Source organism: Tarenaya hassleriana, unplaced genomic scaffold (genome assembly GCF_000463585.1).
Source record: "Tarenaya hassleriana unplaced genomic scaffold, ASM46358v1 Cleome29, whole genome shotgun sequence".
Lineage (NCBI taxonomy): Eukaryota > Viridiplantae > Streptophyta > Magnoliopsida > Brassicales > Cleomaceae > Tarenaya > Tarenaya hassleriana.
In genome coordinates this window covers 1,707,992-1,725,733 of record NW_010966092.1, presented here as the reverse complement: position 1 = coordinate 1,725,733, position 17,742 = coordinate 1,707,992, and the positions used below count along the sequence as shown (strand labels likewise).

The 17,742-nt window shown below is 40.5% G+C and overlaps 5 protein-coding genes across 5 annotated transcripts in view; 3 read left to right on the top strand and 2 right to left on the bottom strand.

Annotated features, from left to right (window-relative positions):
• The first annotated feature begins 43 nt into the window (after positions 1–43).
• On the top strand, positions 44–2,060 carry LOC104818431 (non-specific lipid-transfer protein-like protein At5g64080). The gene is made up of 3 exons (XM_010548030.2): positions 44–498; positions 1,004–1,030; positions 1,670–2,060. Exons 1-3 carry the CDS (start codon positions 135–137, stop codon positions 1,828–1,830), a joined length of 552 nt encoding a protein of 183 aa, XP_010546332.1. The 5' UTR covers positions 44–134; the 3' UTR covers positions 1,831–2,060.
• Positions 2,061–4,053: 1,993 nt separating this feature from the next.
• Positions 4,054–9,049, bottom strand: LOC104818430 (probable methyltransferase PMT26). Its single transcript, XM_010548029.1, has 9 exons — positions 8,916–9,049; positions 6,980–8,132; positions 6,746–6,895; positions 6,246–6,516; positions 6,030–6,140; positions 5,767–5,941; positions 5,388–5,660; positions 5,102–5,296; positions 4,054–4,564 (listed from the first exon to the last, which is right to left on the bottom strand). Exons 2-9 carry the CDS (start codon positions 8,090–8,092, stop codon positions 4,336–4,338), a joined length of 2,517 nt encoding a protein of 838 aa, XP_010546331.1. The 5' UTR covers positions 8,093–8,132; positions 8,916–9,049; the 3' UTR covers positions 4,054–4,335.
• Positions 9,050–9,578: 529 nt separating this feature from the next.
• LOC104818429 lies at positions 9,579–11,816 on the top strand. Its single transcript, XM_010548028.2, has 7 exons — positions 9,579–9,799; positions 10,110–10,203; positions 10,347–10,502; positions 10,796–10,833; positions 11,032–11,128; positions 11,258–11,300; positions 11,389–11,816. The coding sequence occupies exons 1-7, from the start codon at positions 9,605–9,607 to the stop codon at positions 11,441–11,443; spliced, it is 678 nt and encodes a 225-aa protein (XP_010546330.1). The 5' UTR covers positions 9,579–9,604; the 3' UTR covers positions 11,444–11,816.
• Positions 11,817–11,969: 153 nt separating this feature from the next.
• Positions 11,970–14,792, top strand: LOC104818428 (2-oxoisovalerate dehydrogenase subunit alpha 2, mitochondrial). Its single transcript, XM_010548027.2, has 9 exons — positions 11,970–12,275; positions 12,626–12,763; positions 12,850–13,032; positions 13,126–13,283; positions 13,381–13,480; positions 13,693–13,804; positions 13,902–14,041; positions 14,140–14,325; positions 14,422–14,792. The coding sequence occupies exons 1-9, from the start codon at positions 12,075–12,077 to the stop codon at positions 14,587–14,589; spliced, it is 1,386 nt and encodes a 461-aa protein (XP_010546329.1). The 5' UTR covers positions 11,970–12,074; the 3' UTR covers positions 14,590–14,792.
• A 1,054-nt stretch (positions 14,793–15,846) lies between these two features.
• LOC104818427 (probable SAL3 phosphatase) overlaps positions 15,847–17,742 on the bottom strand; it is a 3,497-nt gene continuing 1,601 nt past the window's right edge. Inside the window, exons 4-9 of the mRNA XM_010548026.2 lie at positions 17,717–17,742; positions 17,420–17,625; positions 16,832–17,045; positions 16,572–16,661; positions 16,344–16,491; positions 15,847–16,262 (exon numbers count right to left, since the gene is read on the bottom strand). Coding sequence (XP_010546328.1) covers positions 16,096–16,262; positions 16,344–16,491; positions 16,572–16,661; positions 16,832–17,045; positions 17,420–17,625; positions 17,717–17,742 — 851 coding nt within the window. The 3' untranslated portion in view covers positions 15,847–16,095. The remainder of the gene's footprint in view (positions 16,263–16,343; positions 16,492–16,571; positions 16,662–16,831; positions 17,046–17,419; positions 17,626–17,716) is intronic.

Here is a 17,742-nt window from a genome sequence, read left to right as displayed (position 1 = left end):
CGCGCACCGACCAATACATACATGCATATATACATACATACATTCATTCATGTACGCCCTTGCTCTCTCCTCCATCAACAGTTTCCACTCTCTCTCTAAGCAGAGACCTGTAGAAGAAGAAAAGTGAAGCAACAATGGCTGCCGTCAGATCTTCGGCCGTCTGGATCTCCCTCGTCGTCATTATCCTCCTCTCCATCTCCGCCTCCTCCGTCTGCGGCGCGTCGCACCAGCACGCGGCGCCGGCGCCGGCGGCCGACTGCTCGACGCTGATAGTGAACATGGCGGACTGTCTAACGTTCGTCTCGAGCGGAAGCTCGACGGCTAAGCCGGAAGGATCGTGCTGCGCCGGTCTGAAGACGGTGCTTAAGACCGACGCCGAGTGTCTCTGCGAGGCCTTCAAGAGCAGCGCTTCTCTCGGCGTTACGTTGAACGTCACTAAGGCACTCACTCTTCCCGCCGCATGCAAGCTTCGCGCTCCTTCCATCTCTAACTGCGGATGTAAGAATCTTCGATCTCTCTCTCCTCTCTGTTTTTGGATCTTTTCCCGGTGTAGATCCCTGATTCTCTGGGGTTTTTAGTTGATTTTATCAGATCCCCATTTCTTCATGTTTGGCATCGCGTTCTCCTTTTACCTGTTGACTTGATTTGCAAAAGATTTGAATAGCATTTAGGGATATTTTTATTTGGTTTCCTGACTCTTGATTTTTGTGTTAATCTTTGTTAGATTTATGTTCCTGGCGAGAAAAAGAAACTTGTGCTGAGTTTGAGATTCTGTCTTCCACTGGATTATAATCGTCCTTTCCTGAACATGAATTACATCTATGGTGATTTTTTTTTTTGAATTTCTGATACATAATTTAGGAACTTTGCTTCTTCTTACTCTTTCATGCCTTATAATTATTTTTTGGAAGCGGATTTAGGACTCGAAAACATCTTTATCGTTAAGTTCGGATTATTATGTGTTTTGTTGACTAATAAAGCCTGTCTTTGTCTCCTATTGCAGTGTCTGCTCCTCCTGCCACCGCCCCAGGTTTGGCTCTTTCCTTGCAACTCTTGAAAGGAAGGTTAGTTGCTATGCCTGCATTTCTTTTTTAGTTTCTCTTTCACTTCAGTTATTCTGCCACCTGTGAGTTGAATTGTTTGGTTCGTTCCTGTGTTTGTTCTGCAATCTTTTAAATCACTTCCAAAAGATTAAATTTGGAGATTGTTTTGAAATGTTGGACCATATTTCCAAGGAAAATCTGGGTACTTTCATAATCCGATTCGAAATGTAGTCAATAATCTTGATCATTTCCATATGTTGTGATCTTGCCATTCTTGTTAGGCCAAAAAGCTTGCTCATTCTGCATCGGGTGAAAGTCCTTTAACCAATGAGTTTGTCGAAAATTCTGAAATAAAGGTTTGATCGCATGATGTGGTAACAGGTCACATGATGTGGGTGGTACATGATCATGGTGTATGCTAATCCTTGTCTTGTTCTCGCATGGGACCGTTATTAAAAACGTGATATTGCCATAGGTTTTGTAGAATGAAACATGCATGATTCATTTCTTTCCTATAGAAACATTTCTTTCCTGAAAAAGTTTTCTATTATATATTAAATATCCCTCTTTGCAAGAACCGGTTTTCTTGAATGGCTATGTATTTATGTGTGAACCGGCGATTTCAGGTCTAGCCCCGGCGGCTGGGCCAGAAGCAGCAGGAGCCAACGGTCTGGCCCCGACCCCATCTCAAGGGAGCTATGCTTCGTCCTTGGTTCCGGTCTCGGTCTCGGTGTGGGTGGCATCAGTAGTCAGTGGTGTATTGGTTCTATGGTTCTCTCCTGTCTAAAAGCGGGCCTTACCAGTTTTATATAGACCGATGTCTTTCTAACGGTAAGGGTTAGAGCAGTTTTCCCATGTGTTGTGGAGTTTGCTGCTTATGTTGCTGTTTCTATAAAACTCGGTTTCAGTGAGTGAACTCTTTTTGTTTTTAATATTTGGTATAATATTTGGCAATATTTAGAACATTTCGGGTTTAAACTCTAGTTGATGATCCAGATGGAATGGTTTGCTTTTCAATGACTGAATTTTTTTTTAATTATTGATAGATTGTTTCTATTTGTTAAACTAAAAAATAGTTAGGAATGTATTTTTTATTTTCTCATTCTATTATTTTACATTTATGTAAAAGCTAAAATCTAAATTTTAAATCTTAATCTTATCAACTTTTAACCCTAAAGTTGGTGATTAAAATTTAGGGTATAAAATCTAAGAAGATGAAAAAAGGGAAAAAAATTTGAGAAGTGACCAATAAGGCAATATATTCATTTGATATCCAACTGCTAATTTGCAACTAGATTTTGATTAAAGAATAAATTAGGTCGGTCTTCACGTTCATTAAATATCTCTAATTTTCTAGGAAAAAATAATGAACAGTCAACATTATTTTATTTAAATTTCGGAAAACAGTTCACTTAGTAATTATTGATTACTGCCGGTTGTGGACGAGTCACGTTTATGTTCCCACGAACGAGAGGGGAAAATCAAACGAAAATTCCCACTAAGGGTTCAGCTAAAATATAATCAAATTAAAACAGAGCAATTAATAGAACATGGAAATAATAATATCAATAATCATGATAGTAATAATAATAATAATAATAATAATAATAATAATAATAATAATAATAATAATAATAATTGAAAAAATCCTGAAAATTTCTGAATTTGTAATTTGGTAGAATATTAACTTGTAAATGCATTTATTTATTCTCGAACTTGTATTTTTGAATACAGTAATTACTAAACTTGTGTTTGTGTACGAATTCTATAATCGTTTTTACTATTAATTGACCAAAATAATGTGTTGACTAGTCCTAGATGACGCGTGATAGGTCGAGACAAATCAGAAAGGAGGTGTCACATAAGCAGAGCCAGTCTATTAGATCCGATCTCAATTCATATATAAATTTGATTTAATCGAATCGGATCATAAATAAACCGATTTGTATACCATATACCCGAATGATGATTATGACAGAGACCAAGAACCTTGGACACTGGTTATTTCTTAGAAATGTACTAGATATGTCTTTCCTTTCAAAGGCGGTCCACGCACCATTCTAAGGTTAACGGAGGAGGTAAGTCTAGCTTCCTCATTTATTCTCCAATGCCGCTCACTTCACATTACACAGTTGAGGGATCACATGCCAATGCTAATACCATTTACGATTTGTTGTTGTTGTTGTTGTTGTTGTTGTGACGGCCAGCAATGCGTGTCTTTGGTGCTCTCTTTCATCAGTAGCAGCTTAGACGCTTGGCGAACTCGCCAGTATGATTACTATCAAAGGGTCTTGAATGGAATACTGTGATTGAGATTCAATTAAACATTCTCGGCCCTTAAGGAATCCAGTTAGAAAGAATGATATGTTAACTCACGCCGACTCACTCGGCCCTTCCAAGGGCAGATCGGAGTGCAACTTATTCACTCGGCCCTTCCAAGGGGAAAGAATCTGGGGATCCGAGTTCTCACGAGACGAAGAAGCCATGTCGGGCCACACCGGAAAAGATGAACGCGTGAGAAAAGCACGTACCTACGTAATCGAAGAGGATACTTATGTACAGAATGATTATTTTGTTGTTGTTTTTATTGCAGAAGAGGTTTGATAGTTGCGGAGACAAAAAGGTCAAAAACTTTGATCCCGAGTCCCTACCAAATCGAAATCGGGACAAAGGGTAGGTGTTATGTTTTGTCCTCCCATACACTAGGTGGTAGCTGAACGAAAAAGATGTATTGAGAAGACTGTGTTATATATATATATATATATATTATGTTTATTATCATTTTATATATATATGAAATATCAAATTCACTAATCAGAAAGCGACGAACGAGATGGTTGATGAGATCATATCAGCCATAGCCGCTGCTCCAAAAAAAACAATACCATAAAAGTTCCAATTTTTTTTTTCTCCTCATGAAAAAAGAACCGTGACTGTTCGGGGTTTCGAGAATAAAGTGAATTGTGGTAAATTTACAAAAGTTCCAGAATTTGATTCGTAACCATTGAAATGGCAAAAGAGAGCTCACCTATTCACCAAATAATAATAATAAAAAAAAATCCAAGAATGATACATTTCACTATATAATATAATCTAAGCAACCATAGAACTAGACAAGACAAAAAAAGTGGACGACATAATACAACAAAACAGTTGACTCAACTCAGGAGAGAACGAAAGGCAAGAGAGACCGTACAAAAAAACATCGATTTCCTAAGCGACGAGGCAGGTGGTAACAAGAGAGCGTGTACTTGAAGTGGTAATAATAATAATAATAATAATAAAAGATGGTTCAAGCAATGGCGTAGGTGAGGGTTTCAACCTGGGTGGGTCGCCAGGTGGACTTGTGAACGGAGAGAAGGCCTTCCTTGTCCTTGGAGAATGTCATCCGAACCTCCCATTTCATAGACTTGACCATAGACTCCAGCTCTTGGATTGTCTCCGCATCGTCCCTCACTATCAGTTTCCCTTCTGGCCTCAGCATCCTATCTACCTCCGCCACCACCGCCGTCACATTGCATCTGTGTTTTAAGAAAAGAGCACGGATCCACGTTAATTAGTGTTTGGTATATGTGGAGAGCTCGGGAGACAGGACTGAGAAAAAAAAAACGAATTTCGGATATCCCACGTTATATATATAGGGTTATAATGTGAGATTAATCCGAAAACCGGGTTCAGGTTCGGTTTTCAAATCGGGTACCCAAATGAACAGTAACATGACATTTTTACCTCTAAATTTTAGAGATATGTAATGTACATACATACTGAAAATCTCTTGAACTTTTGGGTACCCAACCCGTATCAATTCTTAATAATATATATCTAGAAAAGCAATCGAAATTTTGCATTAAAACTCAATTAGGATATCCACGACCACGGGTATTCAGAATTATCTCGGATACCCAATTTTTGGGTACCCGACCAAAACAGATCCGAGATTGGGTAATATATCGTAAAACCCGAAAAGTTCAGGTTTGGGTTTGACCGTTTGAGTAAACAAAAACAATAACCGGATATTTGATCCCTATCGAGAGACACAGAAGATGGGGGATACGAACCTCTGTTTGAGCTTGGAGAAGAGATGGTCAGCGTGGAGGAGGTCGTATGATCTCGGGTAAGTGCTGAAGGATTCGCACCAGTCGTGGTAAATACCGAAGAGACCTCGTTCGTATATTATGGAGAGTGTGTCTGGAGAATCTATTGGAACCACGTTCATGACCCACACGTTCAACTCTCTCAGAGCTGCCGCGAATCTGCAAAGAAGCGGCAGCAGCATGGAATCATTCCAATTCACGACTGAGGAAAAAAGACGAGGAAACGTCGACATCGGGAAATTTAACTCACCCTCCGTAGACAGCTCTCATGTCCATGACATTCCTAACGTTAGCCCAGTTGATTCCCAACCCTTTAAGGTACGACTTTGTCACGACACGTTTCCAGTGCTCGTAATCAGAGGTGAAATCCTCTGGAGCTGCTTTTCCGTAAACTCCAGTCTGGGAGCTCGACAGCCAGAATGGCGGCTTCTCCACCCTCGCTGGCCATTGCTCCGGCCACTGAGAACCCCTTTCTGCTTTGTCTTCTGGCACCTTGTGCATGCATGCCTCAAGTGGCACTTTCCTGCAAAAAAACCCATTGCAGATGGGATTTTGTTTAACGAATTCCGAGGAGAAATGTATATATATCAGATGAAATTAATCCGAAAAACAGAATAATGAATTTTTACCAGGCAGCGTTTGGATCATCGGACTGACTGCAAACAGGAGGTTCCTGTTCTGCTCTGTTTGCATAGCATTCATTTGAAGTAGGCTTCCTGTATGTAGCCACACCTACTCCATTGACAGTGTCCTTGTTAATGGATATGAGTTCCCAGCACATCTTCTTAGTTAGTTCACTCATAGCTGCAGTCAACGCCGACATGAAAATGAGATGTGTCTAAAGGAGGAGTAAACGGAGAAAAAAGTCGAACAGTTGACAACATTGTATAACCTTTCCAAATTCCGACGTCCTCAGGCTTCTTCTGATAAACAGGAGTAGCAGACCACACAAAGAAACCGCCAGGTCTCAGCAGTCGGTTAAGCTCCAGAAGTAATTTACCACCTGCCAATGTATTATTATAAGCAAACCGATTAAAAAAATAAGATTAACTGCAAGATTGATTCAAAATTCTCGATCGACTACATCAACGGCGGTATTCCAAATCACCTTCTATGTGCCATGGCACTCTACAACGAGCACAATGAACTATGTCGAAAACTCTGCCGGGGAATGGTAGCCTTTGGGTGCCCATCACAGCAGAAATGGCAGGGATGCCTCTCTCAAGTGCAAATTGAACTTGGGCTTCATGTTCATCTTTAGGAGCGAGAGACATTGTTATCACGTCTCTATCGAAAAGGAATCCTCCAAAGCTGGCAACTCCACATCCAACGTCCAGAACAACACGAGAGCGTTTACCCCACGCGATATCAGGGACAGACTGCAAAATAGATTGCCACCAGAAGGTACTTGATAAGCAAGTAAGTTCAAACGATAATTCAAGATCAAACCAGAAAAAAAGGGTTAATGTCATGTCTTAGTCTAAAAAGCATCATCAGAGGCATCAACTGAAGAAGATCCAAGCACAAATATTTCAGTATGAAACATGGGTCTGTAAGGTCGGATTTTGATCAATTATGACGCTGAAGAATCACAACAGAAACACTTACCTCCTGAATGAAATCGATGTAATGAAGAGCGCCATGCTTGAACTGGGTTCCTCCACCAGGGAAAGTGAGATATTCACCAGTCACTTTAACCCAATTTTGATGCCCCTTAACCTCAGCAAGTTTGGTATGAGGAACGTTGTTATACCAGATCTACATGGAAAAAAATATTTTATTAGTTATCAATATCAACTGAGGAAAAGATATAAATGCATGAGCGCAGAAAATGCAGCAAACCTTTTCGCGACTTTTAGGCCACTCAATTGGCCGCCGGTATCCTTCAGGCAGAGGAACAAGGCAGGTAGGCTGGTTTTCGGGGCAATGCCTCTCACGATGCTCATAGTGCTTAGTAGACCTAAGGCTTCTAATGGCTTGCAAATTGTCCAGGCAAGGAATATAATCCGGACCGGCAGTTGTATTGCAGAGTGTCCATCTGTAGTCAGAGGAAACGTGCTGAGCTTCTTTTTCATTTTTCGATTCTGTTGCCTGAGTTGAAAATGATCCATTCTGTGCCACAGTTTCATTCAAGAGCTCCAACTGTGCGCCAGAAGGGGAAGGATCACCTGAGCTGTCGTTTCTAGGTTGACTTTCCTGCTCCACCTTGGCAGATGTTTCTGACTCTTTGTTTTCTTGGTCTACCTTTTCCTCTGAATGACCATCCTTATCATCAAATTCACTAGAGTCCTTGTCGGATTTGGTTTCTGTGTCTTCCTTGTCTGTTTTGTTTTCTTCGTCACCTTTCTCTGTTTTTGATTGTGAATCATCATCACTGGATTTTTTCTCTCTGTCATCAGATTCCGATTTCTTTTGTCTGTCATCATCCTCATTATCACCGGATTCAGATTTCTTTTCCTTTTCATCCGAATCGCCTTTCGAATCCTTTTTGTCATCTGATTCGCTTTCACCATCTCCAGTTTCTGACTCAGAGTCACTGTTTTTACGATCTCCATCTTCGGTCTCACTGGTTGACCCATCAGTTGAACTAGATTCTTCTTTGGTTTTCTCCTCTTTTTTCTCTTCAATCTTTTCTTCCTGGTCTCCTTGTTTGCCACCATCTCCAGACGAGCTATCATCACCATCTCCTTTCTTGTCATCATTGGGTAAATCACCATTCTTGTCTTCATACGCCTGGCTGCCTCCATCATCTGTAGGTGGGTTCAGCTGTTTCTTCATCCCGTCTTTGTTCTCCAGAGAAACCTCATCAACATTTTCAACGGGTCCAACAGATGATGATGTCATCATCCAGATCCCAACCAAGCATAGAGCGACAAACACAACTACAGTCACTGTCGAGCAATAGCTCGATGAGGACCTCCTGTTATCTATCCTAGAATACCTCCCTTGCGCCATACTTCCGAACAAAGATACAAAAGCTTATGAAAAGTGAAACCTGTACATAGGACGAATAATGAAACAGATGTAAGTCATGCGACAGACAAGATTTATGTCATAAACGAGGTAAGACGCCAAATGTCTTAGAGCAGTTCCGGATAAATCAATTAGTGGACAAAAGTAGAAAGAACAGAACCCATGATCTCATCTATTAGCAATATTTTCCAGATGCAAATCAAAATCAGCAGCATCTCATCTAAGTTTGGTAAAGAAAGTGAAGTAAATATGCCAGAATTGGAAGCCAGGAATTGTCGGAATTGAATTTTTGCTGAAAAGAAGAGCGATCAAAAACAGCAAAAGCTGCAAAACATGGAACAATTAATTCCACGTCAAGAGGCATAGTGGAGAAACATCTGAAAAACCTTTGCAATCCCCAGGAGACAAAAAAGGGAAGAAAGAAGAGAACCTTTTTATCTGTCTGAAAAAAAAGCATCAAAGCTCTGTTACAACTAAAAACACAACACAAATCAAAACCAGTATTACCAGATCTACTCAAAATAATCACAAAACCAGAAGCCAACCAATGTAGAAACAACGACATCATGAAATTCATAAGCATACTTCAGATTTGCTCTCCAGCCACGAACAAAACACACAATTCACGTTCCACGATAAACGAAGAATCCAACTCAAAAGGGAAAAAAATGCATCATGCAGACAAAACCAAAGCAGATCTGCAGCAAAATTTGGTAGAAGAAACGATTTTCTCCACCAATGAACAATCGTAGACATACATCGCCAAACAAAAAAAAAAGAGTGAGAAGAACAGCGCACAGAGTACCTTAGATACCGACGATAAACAGAGATCAGATCTAATGAAAAGGAGAAAGAGGAATCTGAATCTCCAGCTACGGAGCCATTTTCCGTCAATTTCTCGAGCAAGATCGAAATGGCACGGGATACGGTGGGAAAGTGATAGGAGAGAGAGGGAGAGGCATATATAATATATACGAGGGAGAAATATGTCATTAGTCTCCAGATTTGATTAATCGATTAATTAATTTGTTTTCCAGAATTATTTTAGTTAGCTTAGTGAGCGATCGTGCGTGGATACGCGAGTGAGCTACGGAGAAGCCTTGAATTTAGTGGGAATTATATATATATATATTATTTACGGCTAATTTGGTCCAAATAGCTTTACTTTAATATCAAGCAAAAGAAAAATTCAATTTTACGATAACTATGTGTTCAAATCCAATTCTCTAGTAACATTAGGGAATCCATATAAGCGTATTATTAAATGAGTTGGTCCATATTTGCATTTGCATTTGTATGTTATTTTATATGCAAATGCAAGTATGCATAACCGGATCTCGTGGATCTAAGCCGGCGTGTGAAACTATCAATTTTCTCGGTAAGAGTATAACCGGTACGGTTTACCGTTTAGTCGCATAAAAATTTATCTTACTCAACCGGTGATCGGTTCGAGATGACTCTCAAAATTGTCAAACCGGGCAATGTTCATTTCTAATGGCAAGCTTCGAAAATTTCGAGCCCATATTCGGAGAACCCGTGCCGGAGCGATCGGGTACGGGTTCGGATCTTCTCCGGCGGTGTCTGTTCCACGTCTACGCTTCCGATCCCTGTCACCTCACTGTTCATGTCACCGATTTCATCTCCAGTTCCTGGGAGATCGTCCTCTCCGTCTCCGAGCTCGACGACATGGTTCATTTTCCCTCTTTGTCTCTTTTTATATCCGTCTCTGTGTCAAATTGTTCGAATTTTCTAGTCTAGATACTGGATTTGTGTTTGGTTGATGAGAAAGTGAATTGGTGTTTGGCTACTGAGAATTATCGGAATTCGGAGCAACTGGGTACAAAGAGTTGGAGAAAAATCGGCTTTCTGTTTCTTTTCGGTGCTTGGCTGCTGAGAAAATCTGAGAGACAAAGGGATATAATGAAGGGTGATGGCTTATTTCCCGTCTTCATGAAACCTATTCCACTCACGTAGTTGTTACATTTCAAATTCGATGCAGAGAGACACTGTTGGTATCGGAGGTTCGTGGTCTGAGTTCGTTGATTATATGGTGGCTTCGTTGAAATCCGACAATGTGAAGCTTGTTCTTGCAGGTATTTCGTGTTTGAGTAGAAATTTTCTGTCTTTTTTTCCCCTGATTGCTTGTTATTACCAAAGTCTCTTCCCTGGACAGTTTCAATTTCGAGCATGGTATTCATTTTTGTGTTGTCTTTTGTTTGGACGGCATACTTTTAAGGTGGTGAGACTGCGCACTTGGTTTCCCAGAAGGCGAAAGGAATGCCCCGCATTGTAATTCCTCTGAAAAAGATGGCGGGTTCTTCTGCTTGTGAGGCTATGGCAAATCTGTCTCTTGAGGTTTTCAGAGCGTTCAAGATCATGCAGCTCCAACAAGGTACAGAACTGTTTCCGATGAAGTTACTACATTATTCTTGCAAATTAAACTCGAGACTGGAAGTAGAAAAAAACGTTAAGGCTAGCGATAACGAAGAATCGAAAAGCTGGTGTTAAGTCACTCCATTGTTGCCTTGCTCGAGTTTTGCTCAGTCACCTTGTTCCATTTGGGATAACAGCTTTTACAAAAAAAAAACACCCGAGAGTTTATTCTCTTAAACTCAAATGGGTTTTGGAAAGAGATTGATTTGTAGCCTCTTGCGTTGACTCCACTGTTGTTGGTTGTGCTTTCAGAAAATCCGAGATCGTCTACAGCTGCTTCTGGTGATCAGGTATCTTCTACCCGGAAGTTCTTGCTCTTGTGTCTCATTTTCTAATGCTAAACACCTAAGCTAATAGTGAAACCCCCAAATTACATTTCATCTTCATGAGTTAAATCCCTTAATGCCATTATTAGGACAAAGATTTCAAGAATTCTATATGCAATGTATGCAAATCTACTGCTTAAACCTCATTTGTAATCTGACCAGGGAAAGGAAGAAGTTACTCATAGCGAATTGGACCGACCCTCTACAGAAAAACAAGATATTTCGGGTCCAACAACAAAGCAAAGCCAAGACTCTCCTGGTTTGTCCAATTCATCATTACCCACATTTGGTCTTTCGACTCCAAATTCTCTCCCCCATCTATTATCATCTCTATAAGCAAATACTATAAACTTCCACCATTTCTGTTTCCTCCATATTTTGTCTGCAGCTCGAGAAACAAAACCGACTAAACGTGTGCCTGCACATCAGAGGTACATACCGTTTTTCTCTCGGAACGCAGTCTTATTGTGAATTACAGCGTAAAAATCCGTTCTCAGAACTTGAATATGTTTATTGCAGAACCCGAAAACGTCGTGGTGCCCTTCTGCAGGGTTCAGAAGATGAGAATGGCTGACCAGAAACGCCACATAACCGGAGACAACTATCCATTTTTTTCCCCACCATTAACCAGTTCTTGGTGGTAAATACACTGTTTGTTGAAGCAATGGTCTGGTTTCTGCAAGACTCGGTTGGGCCCAATAAGAGACGAATTGGGCCTGGAGGCCCATAAGAGAATTTTTAGGAATTAAAGCGAAGCAGACACGAGAGAATCTCGGAAATGTTCAGGGTCAACAGGGCTTTTAGATTCTGATAATTTATCGTCGTTAGTATAATAATCTCGCCATTTTTCTCAGGAGATTTTTACGAGATATCATATTTTAATTATATTTTTCAAAATTTAAACACCGTACATAAACGTGTTAATGTAAATATTAATATTTTGCTGAGATTGAACAAAATGTACGAATCATAAGTTATTCTGTGATTACAGGTTTTATATTACATTTAATGTCTAAATAAATTGATTAATCTTCCATAAATACAATAATTATCCATACGAGGGAATAAGTAACGTAACGTAGTTCACATGATCACTCGCAAGCTTGTCCACTGGGACCATCGACCAAATCAAAACATAGCTCTCTCTCTCTCTCTCTCTTTAGATTTCTCCGCTCACTCTGAGACTCTCTCTCGATTCATGATCAATGGCTCTCCATTTGAGGTCGTCGAGATCGGCCATTTTGAGCAAGCTCAAACCCTGGTTCGGTCTGGGTCGCCATCTACGAGGAAACCCACCTTCGGTTCGGGTTCTGGAATACCCACTTGTCGGTTTCTCTAGGCGGTTCTCGTCCACCATGTCGGAGAAGCTCCCAGTCATTGGTCGGGACGACGATGCGAAAACTCAGGTGCGTCGTCCTGATTCTCGTCGTTCCTGTGTCCGAATCTTGGGCATGATAACCAAAATTCGGTGTAATGGGTTTTCTACCTTCGTGTTTTGATCCCACATTCAGAAATTTCAGTCGGATGGTTTGATGTTTTTGTTGATTTTATAGTGTGTAATTATATAACCTGACTTTTAGGGCGATAATAGGAAGAACTTCATTGGAAGAAATTGTTAACAAGAAAACAATGGATCGGTCATATCATATGAATGGAGTGCGATAACAGTGTTACTGATCCTTTCCAGGGATTTAAGTTTCATAATTTCTCGTTATCTTCATGTTTCTCAATAACATGTATGAATCTTCAATGGCAGGCCTTGGATTTCCCAGGCGGGAAGGTACCTTTCACGCCAGAGATGCGTTTCATATCAGAATCCAGCAAAGAGCGAGTACCGTGTTACCGAGTTCTTGATGAAAATGGCGGACAGATTCCCAATAGCCAGTTTGTGCAGGTAACCACAAAAAAAAAAAAAAAAAAAGCTTAGCAATCTCTTCCTTTGTCAAGATCTGAGTGAGGAATCTCCATCGTCTTCTTCAGGTCGGCGAGGAAATGGCGGTGAAGATATACCGTCATATGGTTACTCTCCGAATGATGGATAATGTATTTTACGAAGCTCAAAGACAAGGAAGGCTTTCGTTCTACGCAACTTCGCTCGGGGAAGAAGCCATTAACATTGCCTCAGCTGCAGCTCTCGCCATTGATGATGTTATCTTCCCTCAGGTTTGTTTGTATTTTTCCGTATATACATGCGGTTTTGGCATATGTATATGTCCGAAACAGTTTAGTTGCCTTTTGTTTTTCTTGTGCCTGCAGTACAGGGAGCCCGGAGTTCTGCTATGGCGCGGTTTCACGCTTCAAGAATTCGCAAACCAGTGTTTCGGGAACGAGGCTGATTATGGGAAAGGCAGGCAGATGCCGATACATTATGGATCTAACCGGCTTAACTATTTTACGGTTTCGGCAACGATAGCGTATGGCCCGAAAGCCGATTCTTTTACAGCTCCATTCCTTTTGCCGATTCTTCGGAATCTCTGGTGCTTATGGTAAATGTTTTTTTTCACCCTTCAGTACACAGTTACCGCATGCAGTTGGTGCAGCTTATTCCTTAAAGATGGACAAGAAGGATGCATGTTCTGTCACATTCTTTGGCGACGGTGGCTCGAGCGAGGTGATTAACGAAAATCAAAATCGAAATAAACAAAGAATATCTTGTTTTTAACTCGTCTTTTTCTCGTTTTACGAAAGGCTTCCTTTCGCCATGTAACTAGTTAACCATGGATCATGCCATTCATTTCGTATATTCTCGAGCCCCTTCCGGCTTAGGATTTGGATTTGGATTTATACCCTTTGCTGACCACATGGCGATGAACGGTTTTCCAGGGAGATTTCCACGGGGCTTTGAATTTTGCGGCGGTAACCGAATCTCCTGTCCTGTTTATCTGTCGGAACAATGGATGGGCAATCAGCACTCCCACCTCGGATCAGTTTCGAAGTTGACTCCTTTTTTCTAAATTGCTTCTTCTCTTCACCATTGCCTTTTGATTTACCGAAATGAATTCACATTTTTCTCGATTCGAAATTGCTGACAGGTGATGGTGTAGTGGCGAAAGGCCGAGCTTATGGAGTTCGAAGCATACGCGTAGATGGAAACGATGCCCTTGCAATGTACAGTGCAGTTCATGCCGCCCGGGAAATGGCGATTACGGAACAGAGGCCAATCTTAATCGAGGTGACTCGACTGCGTTTTTTTTCTCTCTCTTGGATATAAACATAATAACGCCGGTCCATAATCTGAAAATAAGCCGGGATTCTTTCCCCGTGGTGAAGGCCTTAACGTATCGGGTGGGGCACCATTCAACGTCGGATGATTCCACCAGGTACCGGTCGGCCGACGAGATCGAGTCTTGGAACGTAGGCCGAAGCCCCGTGACTATATTTCGGAAATGGATCGAAGGTAAGGGATGGTGGAGCGAAGAAGCCGAGACAGAGCTCAGAAGAGAGGTCAAGAAACAGGTGACAACAACAGAGAATCAGGACATTGATTGCCCTCATAATAAACCAAAATCACAGATTTTGCCGATTCCTTATTTTTTTTTTCTTGGAAAGCAGATATTGGAAGCGATTCAGCTGGCGGAGAAAACCAAGAAACCGCCATTGAAGCATCTGTTCGAGGATGTGTATAATGTTCCTTCGTCGAACCTCGAGGAACAGGAAATGTCACTGAGGCAGATCGTGAAGAGTCGCCCACTGGATTACCCATCAGATGTTCCTCTGTAGTTATGGACTCTGACGTAAAACTCGAACTCGAACTCATAAAAATTGAAGGGAACAGTAGCCATCTGTCGACTCCTACATGTGATTTTTTTTTTTCTCAGTTGTGTAATGGTGGCGGCTTTGTCGAATTCTTGCACAGTTTCATATCAGCTTACCATTAAGGGTGACCAATGTGGTTTGATCGAATAACTGAATCCGATGTCATATATATCTATTGTCGAAACTGATCCGATATAAAAATCGAAGGGTTATAATTTTTCAAAATGGAAAAATGAAACGAATAAAAAAATAATTGAAAAAGTGGGAAAATTCTTTGAAAAATGCATATTTTTTCTCAATAGAAACTGATTTAAATTGAACGCGAACATACTTCAATATAATAATGGAAACGTTATAATTTATTTTTTTAAAATCGAAACAATCGAATGAAACCCTGAATATAACCACCCCTACATGGCATATATAGGTTTTTCATTCCCAAAGAACTTCAAATACAAGGACTAGATGTTTCGATTCAGTTTTTTGAGATCGATTTGAACCAAATCCAAAATTTTGATAATGTTTTTTAACCGACATATCCAAAAATCTCGAATAGTAATATTATTAGAAATTCGAATCTTTCGAAATCAAACATTAAAAACCCGAAAAAAAACTCAAAAAATTATTAATGTTTCTCAATAAAATACAAAAACCGAACCAAACTGAACAGAAATCAATCTGAACTAAATATAATAACCAAATGATAAGCATTTTTTTAGAGTCGTACTGAATCCGAACCGAAAAAAAACCGTATTGAACTTGAACCGAATACTGAATCACCACGAGACAAAGCTCTAGCGTATGCTCTAGTTGAAGATAGAGATTATGGTCAGTTCACCAAGGGGAGAGAATCTAGCACGTGAATCACGATGTCAAACGAGCAGACTCTAACCAGATCGGACCAATTTATTCCGAGTCAGCTCATTTTCAACCCAATTTGTTAAGTCTGTTTTTATTCGGGCCGAGAAATTCAAGGCTCGAACTAGGTCACTCGAGTTCGCGAAAAAAATAAAAATAAAAAATATTAAATATAATAAAAATAATTAAAAAATAATAGTTAATATATTTTAAAATAATAAAAATATTTAAATTTGATAAATCTTTTTAAAATTATTTAAAAAGATAGATGTAATGAGAAGATAATAAACAAACAAAAATTTGTAAAAAAAAAGGAACCAAATGTAATCAACCAACCACCAAATTTAAAAAAATGGACCAAACTTGTTTTAAATAATATTTATCATCTTTGAAGAAGCTGACTTTGCCAGATACTTCAATGAGTTTCTTCATGATAAAATCTGAATGCACACCTACATCACATTCAGAAGATCTTTATGCCCGAGACATCATCGTATTCCGAGGATGGAGGGGAGTTAGATCGATCGAAAATACATTATCGATATCGTCCACGTGAAAAATCATGGAACCAGAAATCTCAGAAAACTGTATACTGGTTAGCGAGAAAAAATCTCAGAGATTATTAAATTTCTCCTCTTCCATAGATTCTCTGACGGCTTTCAAAAGCCTCGGCATTAGCTTCTGCGTGGTGGCGATGATGCCGGTTTTGTAACTGAGGTACTTCCCTTTCGAAAAGTCGAGAGGGTTCCCCTCTGCATCACTGACTATACCTCCAGCTTCTGTACAAGATTCATGTATGGTTACATAAGAGCAGAGGGTTTTGATTGATTCTTGACGATTGAGAGAAGTATAAACGGTACCTGAAACGACAACCGAGCCGGCAGCATGGTTCCATATCGACTCTGCTTTCCGAGTAAACCTCAAATACACCTCTCCGTCCCCTCGTGACAAAGCTGCGTACTTTGTTTGGCTGTTGACCCTGATGGGAAATGCCTTGATCCCCAGTTTCTGACACGAAATCGCAGATTTCAGGACCAAAAACTCAGGGCATGGGAGATGCAAGAGAGCAGATTGAATACAGCAGATACCTTAGCAATGGAGCTGTGGAAGGGCACTGGTGTGTGATATGACTCGAAGAAAGTTGCTTTTTCGGGATCATCTACACTGCTTACCTGCACCTGATATCCGTTGGTTGACTCATTTTAGCAACTTGCTTATCCATTTCATTACATGCTCCACAAAATAAAGGCCGAGATTTGAATCATATAACATATAAACCCGACAATCGTACTACTATATAGTTGAAGGCAAGAAATGCAAGTGAAAGGTGAGGAATGGGATCAAGTACCTTTTCGGGAGGAGACAAACCGTTGAGCGATTGGGCATAGGTCCCTGAACCGATAGCGGCAAAGAAAAGACAACCGACTTTGCCCGGTGAGGACTTCTGTATGTTAAAGGCCGTGGATTCCAAAGGAAGTCTTGGACAGGCCATGACACCAAGCACCACTTTGCCTTCCACAAGCAATGCCAACCCCACTGCATATTGCTCTCCTCTTATAAATCTACGTTGTAGGTTTTTGGATCATAGCAGATTCCAGCGCAAATACCACCGAAAAAGAGACCAAAAGGTGTAAGTACCGGACAAAGAGTGGCGATACCCCAATCCAAGATTTGCAAGATCGTAAAGGAAAACGAAATGAACATAGATAAATCTATTTATGCTTGAAGATGGGTTTGCAAGAAAGAAGATAATTTATGGTGCCTACTAAATGAATGTCAAACTTCAACAGAGAAAAGAGAATCACCAAATATAGCAGACTAGAAGCAGTACAAACACAAAATAGATTCGAGGAATTAGGTTGTGACAAGGTGTCTTCATGCTATTTTACGGCTTTAGCGACCCAACAAGTGAACTCAGATAGTTTTTTTTACTCACCCTCTGGTGCCACCTATAGGATCCAAGATCCAATGGCGGCCCTTGGGACCGCCTTCTGATTTGCCACGGTCGATGGCACTAAGCACGTCGTCTGAGGACAAAGGAGAAGCACCGCATGATTCATCGGTAGCGAGAGTATCTTTCACGAGTTCTGTAATACGTGCTAGAACCGACTCAGCACCAATCTTTCGCAGATCAGCAGAATCCTGAACACAATAAGAGAAGAAAAGTCAATACAACCACCGGAATCTATGCTTGGCTGTTCGGATTTGTGCAAGAGTTTTGCGTTTTTTTCACCTCCTCAGCCACTAATGAGAGCGGTT

Excerpts from the sequence above, each read along its gene's own strand:
- LOC104818431 (XM_010548030.2), top strand. The coding sequence starts at position 135 with ATGGCTGCCGTCAGATCTTCGGCCGTCTGGATCTCCCTCGTCGTCATT. Across the intron at positions 499-1,003 it reads TTCCATCTCTAACTGCGGAT|TGTCTGCTCCTCCTGCCACC; the intron begins GTAAGAATCTTC and ends CTCCTATTGCAG. Across the intron at positions 1,031-1,669 it reads TCCTCCTGCCACCGCCCCAG|GTCTAGCCCCGGCGGCTGGG; the intron begins GTTTGGCTCTTT and ends CGGCGATTTCAG.
- LOC104818430 (XM_010548029.1), bottom strand. The coding sequence starts at position 8,092 with ATGGCGCAAGGGAGGTATTCTAGGATAGATAACAGGAGGTCCTCATCG. Across the intron at positions 6,517-6,745 it reads ACATCGATTTCATTCAGGAG|TCTGTCCCTGATATCGCGTG; the intron begins GTAAGTGTTTCT and ends TCTATTTTGCAG. Across the intron at positions 4,565-5,101 it reads TTCTCCAAGCTCAAACAGAG|ATGCAATGTGACGGCGGTGG; the intron begins GTTCGTATCCCC and ends CTTAAAACACAG.
- LOC104818429 (XM_010548028.2), top strand. The coding sequence starts at position 9,605 with ATGGCAAGCTTCGAAAATTTCGAGCCCATATTCGGAGAACCCGTGCCG. Across the intron at positions 11,129-11,257 it reads GCAAAGCCAAGACTCTCCTG|CTCGAGAAACAAAACCGACT; the intron begins GTTTGTCCAATT and ends TTTTGTCTGCAG. Across the intron at positions 11,301-11,388 it reads CGTGTGCCTGCACATCAGAG|AACCCGAAAACGTCGTGGTG; the intron begins GTACATACCGTT and ends TGTTTATTGCAG.
- LOC104818428 (XM_010548027.2), top strand. The coding sequence starts at position 12,075 with ATGGCTCTCCATTTGAGGTCGTCGAGATCGGCCATTTTGAGCAAGCTC. Across the intron at positions 13,481-13,692 it reads GCGACGGTGGCTCGAGCGAG|GGAGATTTCCACGGGGCTTT; the intron begins GTGATTAACGAA and ends ACGGTTTTCCAG. Across the intron at positions 13,805-13,901 it reads CACCTCGGATCAGTTTCGAA|GTGATGGTGTAGTGGCGAAA; the intron begins GTTGACTCCTTT and ends AATTGCTGACAG.